At 40.6% G+C, this 14,477-nt stretch overlaps 1 protein-coding gene across 2 annotated transcripts in view; it reads left to right on the top strand.

Annotated features, from left to right (window-relative positions):
- The window catches only part of NLN (neurolysin), a 226,441-nt gene that overhangs the window by 118,543 nt on the left and 93,421 nt on the right, over positions 1-14,477 (top strand). For both annotated transcript variants that reach the window (XM_029576052.1, XM_029576061.1), the window contains one exon: positions 6,282-6,648. In XM_029576052.1, coding sequence (XP_029431912.1) covers positions 6,282-6,648 — 367 coding nt within the window. The remainder of the gene's footprint in view (positions 1-6,281; positions 6,649-14,477) is intronic.

The raw sequence follows: 14,477 nt of genomic DNA, 5'->3' as shown, positions 1-14,477 counted from the left end.
TTAATGTTTTAACTATATTAAACAGAGCATTGGGATTTCCATTGGCTTTAGAGATAATGTTTCCATAATACAGTTTTTTGGCTTGATTTACTTCTTTGTAATAGTGTCGGAGGGTACATCGGTACGCGTTTTTTGCTTCAATTGTTTTCTTATGTCGCCATTTTCGTTCCAGTTTTCTAAGGTGTGTTTTAAGATGATGTAACTGTTTTGAGTACCAGGGAGCATTGGACTTCTGTTTCCTATTGTTTGTTTGATATTTTTTGTATGGGGCAATCAAATCTAATGTTGAAGTAATAGCTAAATTCCAGTTTGACACTGAATCTTCTATGTTTGATGATATGGAGATAGGTAGATTTGGTATAACTGCTTCTACAAATGAATCTTGATTAATAAATTTCCTTTTAAGTATTGTAGGTTGTTTTCTAGATGTGTGTTTACTATGTTCTATACTAAGAGAAAAATGAATTCTGTAATGGTCTGACCAGGGGATGGGGATAACTTTAGTGTCTTTCAGAATTGGTGTAAAAGAGAGTGGGTTAAAGAACACAAGATCTAAGATTTGGCCTTTTATATGAGTTGGAGTTTTTATAAGTTGTTCCCATCCTAAACCGGTAAAAGAATCTAAGAGAGAATTTGTAACCACAGATGGTGTGAGTATATGCGCGTTGAAATCGCCAAGTAATATAGTTTTACTTAGATCTACTGGAAGTGTTGTAATGATTTCTAGGAAATTGGAGATCTCAGAGTTGAGACATCCAGGAGGACAGTAAATAATACCTATGTTTAATATTGTTGTGGTAATTAATAGGATTTCAAAGGAACCAGAGAAAGTTATTTGTTTTTTTATTGGTTTCAGGGAGGTTTTTATGATGGCTAGGAGGCCCCCACCTCTACGGTGTGCTCTAGGTTCAGATATAGTGGTATAACCAGGGGGGGTTAAGTTGTTTACAGTAACTATATCAGAATTGGTTAGCCAGGATTCAGTGATTAAGAAAAAGTCTGGTTTGTTTGCGTGAACAAGATCTAATAAAACAGGGACTTTCTTTCGTACTGACTGAGCATTACACAAGATAAAAGACAAAGTGAACATAGCTGATAAGTGTAAGGTAGACATTATGGATGTTAGGGTCCGGTTAAGGAATTTCTTTTTTTTTTCAGCGTCAGGAGATGTCATTTTTTTGTTATTTGGGTACATCCAGTGGTAATTTCCTTGTCCAGTAATCGTGGGAATTTCCATTATATATGAGCAACCTGAGGATGTTTGTGTTTGGCGCAGGTATGTGAACCGAATGGTCTGAAACGAAGGGGCGAAACAAAGGGGCAAGCCCCTTTTTCGCGCCCCTTCGTCGCGTGGCGCGCGGCGCCTTGGAAAACGCCGCGTTTTTATGCAGCCGTCGCCTCCTGATGATGTCAGCTTGGGGGCGTCGCCTTGCTATCGGCCGGCTGTTTAGGCGCGGGTTAAAGGCTGATTAATGGTAGCAAAAGTCCAGCAATCCAACAGAATGGCAGGGCTCTCAGGTGGTAAATGAGAGAGCAGGTCGGAGGCCCAGGCACGAAGCCCCTCCGAAAACGCCGCGTTTTTATGCAGCCGTCGCCTCCTGATGATGTCAGCTTGGGGGCGTCGCCTTGCTATCGGCCGGCTGTTTAGGCGCGGGTTAAAGGCTGATTAATGGTAGCAAAAGTCCAGCAATCCAACAGAATGGCAGGGCTCTCAGGTGGTAAATGAGAGAGCAGGTCGGAGGCCCAGGCATGAAGCCCCTCCGAAAACGCCGCGTTTTTATGCAGCCGTCGCCTCCTGATGATGTCAGCTTGGGGGCGTCGCCTTGCTATCGGCCGGCTGTTTAGGCGCGGGTTAAAGGCTGATTAATGGTAGCAAAAGTCCAGCAATCCAACAGAATGGCAGGGCTCTCAGGTGGTAAATGAGAGAGCAATTTTGTAATATAAAAATGTGTTTCACTTACAATGATTTGTTTTAAATTAACCCATTGTTTTTCTAATTTACCCTGATTCTCTCTTTTTGTCTGTGCAACATAAGGCAGCTCCCCTTCTTAAGAAAGGGCTGAGTTTTCAAAAGGATTTACATTAATAAAACCCAGTTTTATGCACACAAATGACTTTGAAAATTGCCTGGGGAGTTGTGCACGTAAAAGTACGCTTAAGATATTTTGTGCATAAGTTTATGTGCACTAGAAAGAGGCATTCCAGGTTGGCATTGAGGTGGAGAAACAATTTATGCGCATAATTACAATTTTTCAAAAGCATATATGTAAATCTACATGCATACATTTACTCTTGCTAAGATACAGGCATAAATGTGTGCATGTATGCTGCAGGATTGTGTGCACACCAGCTAATTTTCAAAGTGGATTTATGTGCATAATCACGGAAGCTCAGTTGACTACCTAGTTGGACATTGGAAACACTTTCCCAGGGAGTTGAAGGAGAGCTCAGGAGACAGAGAGACAGCTCGTGAGAGACAGAGTGGAGACACCTGACCAAGCGAGTTGGTTTGTTCAGTGGAGGACATTGCTCCTCCCCCTTCCTTTCCAGACTGCCAATAATGTCAGCAGGTTGCAACTTCTGCTATTTAGCCCAGGGCCTGGCGGCCCACAGCCAAAACTGCATTCCAAAGGGATTCACCCTTTGTGCCAAATGGAGAAGAAAAGAAAAGTTAAAATCTGGGAAGGATTCTGGCTGTTACCCTGCCCACGACCTTCCAAGGTTCTTCCAGAAGGCAGAGAGACTGGGCCGGTGCATTGCAATAACGTTATCTTTAGCGCCTGAGCAGAGCTCTCAAATTCAGCTGGCATGTTGGGCACCGAAGACGCATGTCAAAAGGGCATGCACCTTCTCTCCAGTTTTCCTGAACATGAGAGAGAAAAGAAAGGGGAAGATTATATTGCTTCCCCGAGGGCGTCAACCCCCTTAGAGAACCCATGGATGTCCATTATTCATCATTCTGCTATTATTGCCTCTCAGGTAAATGTTTCTAATGGGTCCGGGATATCTCTCTAAGTCCAGGGGTCCGCCTCCCACCTTTTCTGTCCCAGATACAATCACTGGTGGAGGTGGAGGATATCATCTTGGTTATGCAAGGTGAAGTTGGTCCCATGCTCCTTGGTGTTACAGAAGAGTTCATCTTCTACTAATCATCTTCCTGGAGCCCTGTGACTGTTAATCTGGAACCTACTGCCTTTGTGCCTAATTTTTCTGGAACTTTGTGATTCCATGCTCCCAGTTCCTCAATCAGTTTCTTTTGGAGTTAGACTGGATAATACATCTTTGAAGATGTCTCCTTAAAGGATATCTGGAAAGTTATTTCTTGTATGGAAGCTTCTGTAACACATACTGTTACCCAGTTATGTACTTATTCAACAGAAACTTCCTCTGAATTATTGGAATTTGACCAACAACTTGAGAATATTGAATCCAAAGTTCAGTCTTGCTCTTTTTTAACTCCTCTGCAATTTATTCCTGATGTTAAAAGATCCTTAAATGATAGGAATGCTTTTTCTGATGTGTTTGAATCTAAGTTCTGATTTGTCAGCTTTTTTGCAGAGATCTCAGGACATTATATCTGCTTGAGCTAGTCTTTTGTTTCATTTATGTCAGAAATTGATAAAATCTTGTTTTTCAACTTTAAATTTAAGGATATTCCTTTTTGTGAGTCAAAAATTTTAATATTTCCCAATATTTCTAGGGAGACACAGGAAAGGACGAAGTTTTTTCTTAATCTGAAGCAACGTGTTTCCACTTTTGGTGCTTCTTTCTTTCTAAAGTTCCCTCTAAATATGAGGTAGATTATTAGAAGAATAAGTTTTGCTTTTTTTTTGCCCTAGTCATTTAGGGCTAGATTTAAAAAGCCCTGCGCGTGTAAATCCTGCCGGATTTACGTGTGCAGGGTACTTGCGTGCCAGCGCGCCTATTTTGCATAGGTCGCCGGCACGCGCAAAACCTCGGGATGTGCGTAAGTCCCGGGGCTTTGTAAAAGGGGTGGGAGGGGGCGTGTCTGGGGCGTACCCGGGGTCAGGGGGCGGTCCGGGGCGGGTCCGGGGGCGTGACTGTGTTTCGGGGGCGGGGCGGGAGGGCGGTCCCGAGTCCCCTGGCACTGCGGCCTGTGCCGGGGGATGCCGAGGTGGCGCGTGCAAGTTACGCCTCCTTCAAGCAGGCTTAACTTGCACAACAAAGGAAGGGGGTGGATTTAGGTAGGGCTGGGGGTGGGGTAGATAGGGGAAGGGAGGGGAAGGTGGGGGGATGCGGAAGGAAAGCTCCCTCCGAGGCCGCTCCGAAATTGGCTCGGCGCGCGCAGGCTGCAGATTTTGCGCAGCCTTGCGTGCGCCGACCCCGGATTTTATAAGATACGCACGTATCTTATAAAATCCGGCGTACTTTTGTTCGCGCACGCGTACCTATTTAAGATCTACCTCTTAGAGTATTTTCTTAACGATAAAACACAGGGAACAGTGTTGGGGAAGAGAGTATAGTGATAGTGATACAAAATTATGCAGAGCAGTTAAATCTGAAGCGGATTGTGATGAATTGCAGGAGAATCTTGTGAGACTGGAAGATTGGGCTTCCAAATGGCAGATGAAATTTAACGTGGACAAGTGCAAAGTGATGCATATAGGGAAAAATAACCCTTGCTGTAGTTACACAATGTTAGGTTTGATCTTAGGACTTACCACCCAGGAAAGAGATCTAGGCGTCATAGTGGATAATACATTCAAATCGACAGCCCAGTATGCTGTGGCAATCAAAAAAGCAAACAGAATGTTAGAATTTATTAAGAAGGGAATGGAAAATAAAACAGAGGATGTCATAATGCCTCTGTATTGCTGCATGGTGAAACTGAACCTTGAATAATGTGTGCAATTCTGATCACCACATCTCATAAAGGATATAGCTGTACTGGAGATGCAGTGAAGGGCGACCAAAATGATAAGGGGCATGGAACAGCTGCCCTATGAGGAAAGGCTAAAGAAGTTAGTTTGGAGAAGAGACGACTGAAGGGGGATATGATAGAAGTCTACAAAATCATGAAAGGACTTGCACAAGTTAATGTAAACCGGTTATTTACTCTCTCAGATAATAGAAGGACCAGGGGGCACTCCATGAAGTTAGCAAGTAGCTCATTTAAAACAATTTGAAGATAATTCTTTTTCACTGAGCGCATAGTTAAGCTCTGGAATTCATTGCCTGAGGATGTAGTTACAGCAGTTAGTGTAACTGGGTTTAAAAAAGGTTTGGATACGTTCCTAGAGGATAAATCCATAAACTGCTATGACGGTAATTAATAAGCAATAGTAGCTTGTGATCTATCCAATGTTTGGGTACTTGCCAGGTACTTGTGACTTGGATTGGCCACTGTTGAAAACAGGATACTGGGCTTGATGGACCCTTGGTCTGACCCAGTATGGCATATCTTATGTTCTTATGTAAGATTTTGATGTATAAGAGTGTGAATCTTTAGAAAACAAGCTTAGATTTAATCATCTACATTTGTTAAATTTTCCATGTTGTCTTCTGATTTCAGGTGAAGAATACTTTAAGAAATATGTGGTTGATGTATTTCAATTTATGCCAGATACCTGGTAAAATTTATGCCAGATACCTGATAAAAAGAAAATTCTTGCTGTAGAGGAAGGAGAAGCAGAGATGTTACATCCTACTTGTAGTCCTGATCTTTCTTTGTTTTTGCGGACCTCTGATGATAATATTTGTACTAGAGCCTCTTTTGTGGTTTCTTTTCTTTTGACTGCTGATAAAGAAAATTTTTTTAGGCAGTACTTTAAATATAAAGATATTTTATTTTGAGGTCAGAGAGTACAAGTATTCCTGTATGTTTCCAGGGAGATCCAATTAAAGAGGAAGCAATTTCTCCATTTAAAACCTTAGGTTTTGTCATTGGGAGCATTGTTTTCCTCAGATTTCCTTGTAAGTGTATTGTCGCCTATCAGAAAAATGTTTGTATTTATTGACCCTCTATATTTGAAGTCTTTCATTTTAGACAAATCTCCCTCAGCATTACTAGGTACCTGAGGGTATTGGGATAAGATCTGTACTGTATGAATAATTTTCATGAGCCACTCCAATAATGTGGACTGTATTTTTCCAGATGCGGTTATTTAATATTTTGAGATTTGTAATTTCTCTTTTTTCCTTGTTTTATTTCATGTTTCTTTGTAAATATGATTGAAATCTAATTAAAAAAATAATTTAAAAAAAAACAACCAAACTGAGTTGACAAAAAACAAATTGACCCTGTTTTTCTGCATTTATAGATGACTTGACCAAGAAATTGAAGCCATTGGCTGATGGGGAGAAGAAACTGATACTTGAACTGAAGGCTAAAGAATGTGAGGAACGCGGCCTGGTATCAGATGGCAGAATTAATGCTTGGGATTTCCATTATTATATGACTTGCATAGAAGAGCTTAAATACTCTGTAGATCAAGAGAAGATCAGGGAGTACTTCCCACTGGAAGAGGTGACAGTGAACTTGTTAAACATTTATCAGGAGCTGCTGGGACTGGTGTTTGAGCAAGTGGACAGAGCTCACGTCTGGGATAAGAGTGTTACTCTCTACACTGTGAGAGACCGTGTGACCAGAGATATCTTAGGACAGTTCTACTTGGACCTGTATCCAAGGTGATTAAATATTATCATTCTTATCTGCTATTCAAAAAACAAAATGGTTGATGGTTAAATAAAGTATACTATAAATTGGGGGACAACAATTTGCATCATGTACTCACTTGTCTCTTATTTCCCACATAAGAACTGGGCTCTAGTCTTGCCTAAGTATTTTGAATTTTAAAAAATTATCTTTGGCTATTTTAATATGCTTTGAATTTACATTACATTTATATTTGATTGCTGGTTCCAGCAGCTTCTCAGATAGACTAAATCATTGCAAGATCTTTAATAAGAGAGGCTGGCTGTTTGATGTAAACTCATCAACATCCAAGGAGATGCAAATAAAGTAATACACTCCCAAACTTTGAAGTAGGTCATGAAAAGAATAATTTTTCATTTTTCATTAAAGTGGCAACTCCATTGCTCAAAGACAGCACAGTTCTCAAAAGGGTCTCCCGACACGGACCCGTGTTTCGCTGAACCCGGCTGGGGACAGTAAATTTCCACATAAAAATTTACTGTCCCTCCCGACGCAGCTGATCTACTTCGAAGTTTGGGACTGTATTACTTTATTTGCATCTTCTTGGATGTTGATGATTGAATAGCTGGAGTGCAATTTCTCGCTCCTTTGTTTGTGCTTTTGTTTGATGTAAACTGCCATACCTTATAATGGCACCTGCCATGGATTGACTGGTGGCTATTTTGAAAAGCCAGATTAAGCAGGGTCATGCCTGTTACCGGAAAGACCCACAATAGGATAAAGGCTGGAGTGAGTGAAGGCTGGAGGAGGCCTTTGTTGAAGTGGGTTTGGGAGGAGCAAGGTATTTTCATTTTTTAGTTTAGTTTTTTTGGGGGGTTTTTGCAGATTTTTTGCTTATTTCATTTTGGGTAAATGAAACAAAATGCCATAAACAAGAAATTGAAACAAAAAAAAAATGAAAATCAAAACTAAAAAATTTCCATGTGTGCACCCTGGTAACAAAGAGGAGGTTGGAAACTACAAGTTTAGTTTGACCTTGGTGGTGAGAAAATTAATGGAAATTCTACTGAAGGAAAGGATAGTGAACTATCTAAAATCCAATAAGAACATAAGAAATTGCCATGCTGGGTCAGATCAAGGGTCCATTAAGCCCAGCATCCTGTTTCCAACAGGGGCCAAACCAGACCACAAGAACCTGGAAATTACCCAAACACTAAGAAGATCCCATGCTACTGATGCAATTAATAGCAGTGGCTATTCCCTAAGTAAACTTGATTAATAGTAGTTAATGGACTTCTCCAAGAACTTATCCAAATCTTTTTTGAACCCAGCTACACTAACTGCACTAACCACATCCTCTGGCAACAAATTCCAGAGCTTAATTGTGCGATGAGTGAAAAAGAATTTTCTCCGATTAGTCTTAAATGTGCTACTTGCTAACTTGGAATGCCCCCCCTAGTCCTTCTATTATCCAAAAGTATAAATAACCGATTCACATCTACTCGTTCAAGACCTCTCAAGTTAAAGACCTACCCAGTTAAAGACCTCTATCATATCCCCCCTCAGCCATCTCTTCTCCAAGCTGAACAGTCCTAACCTCTTCAGCCTTTCCTCATAGGGTTTGCATGATCCAAAACAGCATGGTTTTACCAGAGGAGGATCATGTCAATCAAAGCTGATGAATTTATTTGATTGGATGACAAGAGAATTAGATGAAAAGTTTGTGCTGGATGTAGTTTACGTGGATTTCAGCAAATGTTTTGATACTGTCCCACATAAGAGACATTGAGCAGCTTGTGGTTAGTCCCCAAGGGGGTGAACTGTATTAGAAACTGGTTAAATTACTACAGAGGGGTCCCGGAACCAAGATGGCCGCCGCATCGTGAGCACGGGAACTCCTCTGCTCTCCTTTTCCTCGCAGATTTCCTAAGAACTTTTGCCAATTGAATCTAAAATTACATGCCTCATTCGAAAAGAAAGGCAAGGATTCGAGAGATCCTTACCTCCACTCCGGAAATTTCAATGCGGCAAACTCGTCTGGAGGAAGCTTTTCGTGCGGCACAGCAAACACCTGAGAGCTTGGCTGCTGGCGTCTTAGACGGAAAGCGGCCGTCGGACGCCCTAGCCGAAGAAATATCTCTAAGCCCCGGAGCCCCAGAGGTGCCCTCCTTGTCATACAGACCCCAGTTTTCTGGTGGGACGGAACATCAGACAACCCCACCGTGTACCTCCGAGGTTGCTCAGAGAGGACATGAGGAAATATCATTGTCCTCGGTGAGCCAAGAAGAACATGGCTCCAGAGACAACATGGAGGATTCACGGCAGGAGAGTCCAGACAAGAGGGACCCCATGGCGACAAGAGGTGAGGAGACCGGGATACATGTACAGTTGAGTACAGATCTAGTAATGCCAGAAAGAATAACTCTCACTGAAATCTGGAAAGTGCTTTCTAATATGAATATCGCTATGAATGAACTGACAAAAGCTGTAAAAAGTAATATGGATAAAACACAAAATTTGGAAAACAGAGTACAGACAGTTGAAAAAACTCTAATAAATGTAGAAACAGAGATAAAGGAAATAAAAGAGGTTCAAACTAACCTCATTAAGTCAGAAAATATGCTGACTAACAGGATGGACTTTTTAGAAAATGAAGCAAGGAAAAATAACTTAAGATTCCTTTTTTTTCCTAAAACAAAATGGGCAACTGCGGAAGATCTCCTTAAAAGCTACTTTATAAATATATTGGGACTGTCTGAAAATGCTATACCAGAATTTTCAAAAATTTACTATCTTCCTGGGAAAGAAGTTACAAAACAGCAAGAAGACAGGGATAATACTGCATTCGACAACCTTACAGACTTCCTAGAGAAATCTTATGAAGCTAAAATTGAAGCGAGAGCAACCTTGTTTGTATCTTTTCTTCTGCTTTCTGATAAAGAAAATATATTGAGATTATCTTTTAGAAAACATCAATCTTCTTTTTATGGGTCTCAAGTAAGAGTGTTCCCTGACATTACTAAAAGAACACAGGAAAAAAGGAAGTTATTTCTTCAGATGAAAAATGAAGTCCTCTCTCGAGGAGCTAAATATTTCTTGCGATTTCCCTCTAGATGCCTTTTGATACATCAGAATGATAGATATATTTTTTCGGATCCTCAACAGTTCCGTCTATACCTGGACTCACATTCTTAATGTCTCCATGTGGATCTAGGGCATGGAAGGAAAAGTAAAATGTTGTGCTAGATGAAACTGCCAATTCCTATAAATTCATTTCCTTATGAACCGCTTTAATATGGTTCCCCACTTATTCTTATAAATAATAATGTTATTTCTTAATATGTTGAGTCGGAAGGAATATCACTCCTGTAATAGTTGACTTAAACTTAATTTAGTTTTTTTTTTTTATTTGTATTGGAGATGTATATACCTCCTGCATTAATGTTATTTTTTTCTGTTTTTCTTTCAAAGTTGTTGTCATTATATGATAATGAAAATTCAATAAAAAAAAAATTAAAAAAAAAAAATTACTACAGAGGGTAGTGGCAAGTGGAATTTTCTTCGAGGAAAGAAAAGTGATTAGAGTGTCTCGAGGATCTGTCTTAAGTGTTATTTGCCAAGCACGCTTCATGGACACAAGGAGAATTGCGATGGAGAAGGTACAGAGAAGGGCGACCAAAATGATAAGGGGAATGGAACAGCTCCCCTATGAGGAAAGACTAAAGAGGTTAGGACTTTTCAGCTTGGAGAAGAGACAGCTGAGGGGGGATATGATAGAGGTGTTTAAAATCATGAGAGGTCTAGAACGGGTAGATATGAATCGGTTATTTACTCTTTCAGATAATAGAAAGACTAGGGGGCACTCCATGAAGTTAGCATGTGGCACATTTAAAACTAATCGGAGAAAGTTCTTTTTCACTCAACGCACAATTAAACTCTGGAATTTGTTGCCAGAGGATGTGGTTAGTGCAGTTAGTATAGCTGTGTTTAAAAAAGGATTGGATAAGTTCTTCGAGGAGAAGTCCATTACCTGCTATTAATTAAGCTGACAGAAAATAGCCACTGCTATTACTAGCAACAGTAACATGGAATAGACTTAGTTTTTGGGTACTTGCCAGGTTCTTATGGCCTGGATTGGCCACTGTTGGAAACAGGATGCTGGGCTTGATGGACTCTTGGTCTGACCCAGTATGGCATGTTCTTATGTTTTTATAAGGATACCACACCAAATTTTTGTAGAAACAAATCTCAATTTTTTTAATTGTATATCAGTAAGCAATAGGGGTATCCTTGAGAGATACAGAATGGCAGGAGTTCTCTGGTAAGATGCTCATGAGAAGCACTACCCTCTCTCTCCCCTTGTACATCAGCTAATTTTTCTTTTATAGGTAAAACAGGCTGTCTCAAGTAAGTCCCTAAATTGCATGAATATATGGGAGTATTACATACCCAGTTTCTCATGTCAAAAAGAAGATAAATTAGACCTATATTACTCTGATCCCTTTCTCTTATTGGGGCCTACTTGCCTGGTATTCGCATTAATCGTCTGTTAGTCCATTGTCCTGTCATTTTTTTACCCGCTCAGGGAGATCTTCATGGCTTAAGTTCTTTCTACAGGTGCCACTGTAGTTGAAATTCTAGCCTGAAATCTTATCTTTTCCTTCTGCTTGTGACCCTATGATCATCCATCACAAGTTTTAGACAGCTCCGGCTGCTGTCCAGATGTCTCCTGGAATTTTTCCAAATCAGGTTCAATAGGGCATTTAGGGTTCACGTGGCAGGAACTGCAAGCAGGCCAAGGCAGCAGAGGATTCTGGGTCAATCATAGTCTCCATGTTGGTCTCAGATTCAGGCACACATATCATAAGGCAGGATCTGTTCAATATCTTTGCGAGTGGTATTGCAGAAGGATTAAATGGAAAATCTTACCTTTTTGCAGATGACTGTAAGTTGTGCAACAGAGTGGTCAAACCAGAGGAAGTAAACATAATAAAAAGTAATCTAAGAAAGCTTGAGGAGTGGGCGAATTAGTCTTCAATGAAAAAAAAAATCATGCATGTGGGGTGCAGAAATCCAAGAAAGCAATACATGACAGGGGATGAAATACTGATGTTCACCAACCAGGACAGAGACCTCAGGTTTATCATGTCTGATGTCTAGATAGCAAAACAGTATAATAAGGTACTAGCCAGAGCAAGAGGGATGTGAGGGCACCTAGGGAGAGGTATAATCAGTAGAAGAAAGGAGGCAATAAAGCCTCTGTGCAGTTGATTGGCGAGACCTCACCTAAAATAGTATTTCCAGTTCTAAAGGCCATACCTCTGGAAGGATGGAGACAGGCTGGAGTCAGTTTTGAAAAGCTACCAATATGGTGCATGGTCTGCACCAAAAGTAATATGAGATAAGATTTAAAGATCTAAATTTATATACTTTATGAGGGCGATTTTAAAAATGTTGCTCGCTCGGGTAGCTATGTCCACATATGTGCGTATGTGGGCCACACTTGAACAACACGGATTTTACAAAGTCACAAAGTATGCACATATATATCTGTGCACATGTCAAAAACGAGGGTGGAAAAGGGGCAGGGCATTGGCAGAACATGAGCATTTTGGGGTGGGGCCAATAGTTACATGCATAACTATTTTAAAACCAGAGTCTGTGGAGCTCGTTGGCTTGTTTTCCCTATAACTTTACTGCTGCTCCAGATGAGGAGAAAGCCTATAGATCTCGAGTTTTAGGACTGACAGGATAGGGTGAGGGGTCTGGGTCATCTGGAGGTCATGTAAGATGAAGAATCAGATGGGTCTTGAAGACCTCAATATTAACTGGGAAGACTTGTGGACTAATTGTAAAAACTAGGTTGCCCCTCACAAGCATGTTTTAAAATCTGCCTTCATAAGTACCAGTATGTAAAATCCTAGGAAAGATAAGCAAAGTATGTTTTCTTGAGCAGACTCTTAAGATTATGTGCGGGAAGTGTATTTTAAAACATACGCAAGTGCATGCATGATTTAAAATTGCAGCGAATCTCTGCTTGCATGCCAGTACATGTGTATATGGGCCCATGCACACTCATTTTCAAATTAGCCTGTAAATGAGAAGAGACTATCCAAAAAAACATTGAAATATAGTACCACAAAAATATAAATCAGGCACAGGAAGCAAACATTTTTCAGAGGAAAAAATGTTGTAGAACAAATGATCATAGTATCAAATTCTGTGGGAGTAGATGCTGGAGAAATATCAGAAATTATTTCTTTATGGAAAAGATGCTGAATGTATGGAATGACTTTCCAGTTGAGGTGATGGAGACAAAAACATTAACAGAATTAAAAAAAAACCTGGAATAAGCACAGAGGATCCTTAGTTGTAAGAAATGAGGGGCAGGCAGAGATCAATTGGGGGTCTATGGCATTGTATTGGGAATAGAATTGGGTAGAATAAATGGGCCTAAGGTCCTTATCTGCCATCATTTTGTTTCTATGCATTACGTCAAAGGCCTGTTGAAAAGATGCAAGGACCGAAAACTATGCTTTGAGGAGATGCCTCTCAATTCAGGTTAATATTCTCCTGTACTTTCAAATTATTCGTTTTTTATATTAGACCTCACAGGGTAATTTTAAAGTCTTAAGTGATGTAAATTTTGTTTCCATTTGACAAAACTTTTATGTTGAAATGGGATCATACCAGTGCTTTCATCATTTTTCATTTTTTAAATTTTACTTTTTGCATGTAATCAATGTAACTGCACAAGAAAAATTAATAAATATGTCTGATAAATTTGAATTATCACAAGTATTTGCATTGAAGAACAAGCTATTGATTGTGAGTTCCCTTATTTTAAATAAAAGTTAGCTAGTTAGCAATAAAATTTCTTGAGCACTTCAGCCTTTTGTAAATAAATAGTAAATAGTTTTTCTGAAACTTTTTTCTCCTAGGACAAGCAGGATGGTAGTCCTCGCACATGGGTGACATCATCAGATGGAGCCAGGCATGGAAAACTTTGGCTGGCATACTGAGCATGCCCAGCATGCCACTATCCATGCACCCAAGTGGCGTCCACTCTTTTTTTCTGCAAAGCTTTCACATCGCGACTGTGGAGCTCATGCTTTTTTTGTGGAAAACTGTTTTGTTCCCATTCTTTTCTGGTCACGCCAGGTAACTCTTCTACCGGGGGTTAGTTACTAGGCATTGCGGTAAATTTTTACGTTGTTCGCAGTCAATTCCCGACTGTGCTGCTTCCCGGTGGCCGCCGGTCATCAACTGCGTGCTAGATTCTTTTTCCCATGGTGTTGTCTGATTTTCACCGATGCCCCTAGTACCCCCAGACTATGTTCATCACAGACCCCCATGAGGTCTATATTTTGTGCCTGGGGCATCGCAAGACGTTTGGGAGTGCACCTTCTGTGCCCAGATGACTCCCAAGGGTCATTGCACGCGTCTTGACAAAATAGATAAACTGTTTGGCACCAAGAAGTCTGAACCCTGGACTTCGGCATTGGGGCATTGACATCCCAGGGACGTGAAGTCCTAGCGACCCTGGCTCCCGTATTATCTTCCCCCTCCACTGGGTTTTCAGGTGAAACTGGGCGCAGGGGTTTGTCCGCTTTTGGTGACTTCTCATTCCAGGTCCGAATCTTCACATTCCTTTCGGCTTTAACTCCCATTTTTCCAAACTGTGGGAGCTTTCATACCAAGCACAACACAAAGATAAACACACCATTGTAACACAGAGAAAAAACATATAGAACATGCTCTAAGAAGCAGCGTCACCAAAACGTTCCACAATCCCCAGATCATCTTCGCTTTGGCAACACCCTTCCCCAGGATCCATATAAGATACTAAGCCAATCACAGA

This window comes from Rhinatrema bivittatum, chromosome 1 (assembly GCF_901001135.1).
Source record: "Rhinatrema bivittatum chromosome 1, aRhiBiv1.1, whole genome shotgun sequence".
NCBI lineage: Eukaryota > Metazoa > Chordata > Amphibia > Gymnophiona > Rhinatrematidae > Rhinatrema > Rhinatrema bivittatum.
The sequence above is the reverse complement of the archived record's forward strand: the minus strand, read 5'-3'. Positions and strand labels throughout refer to the sequence as shown.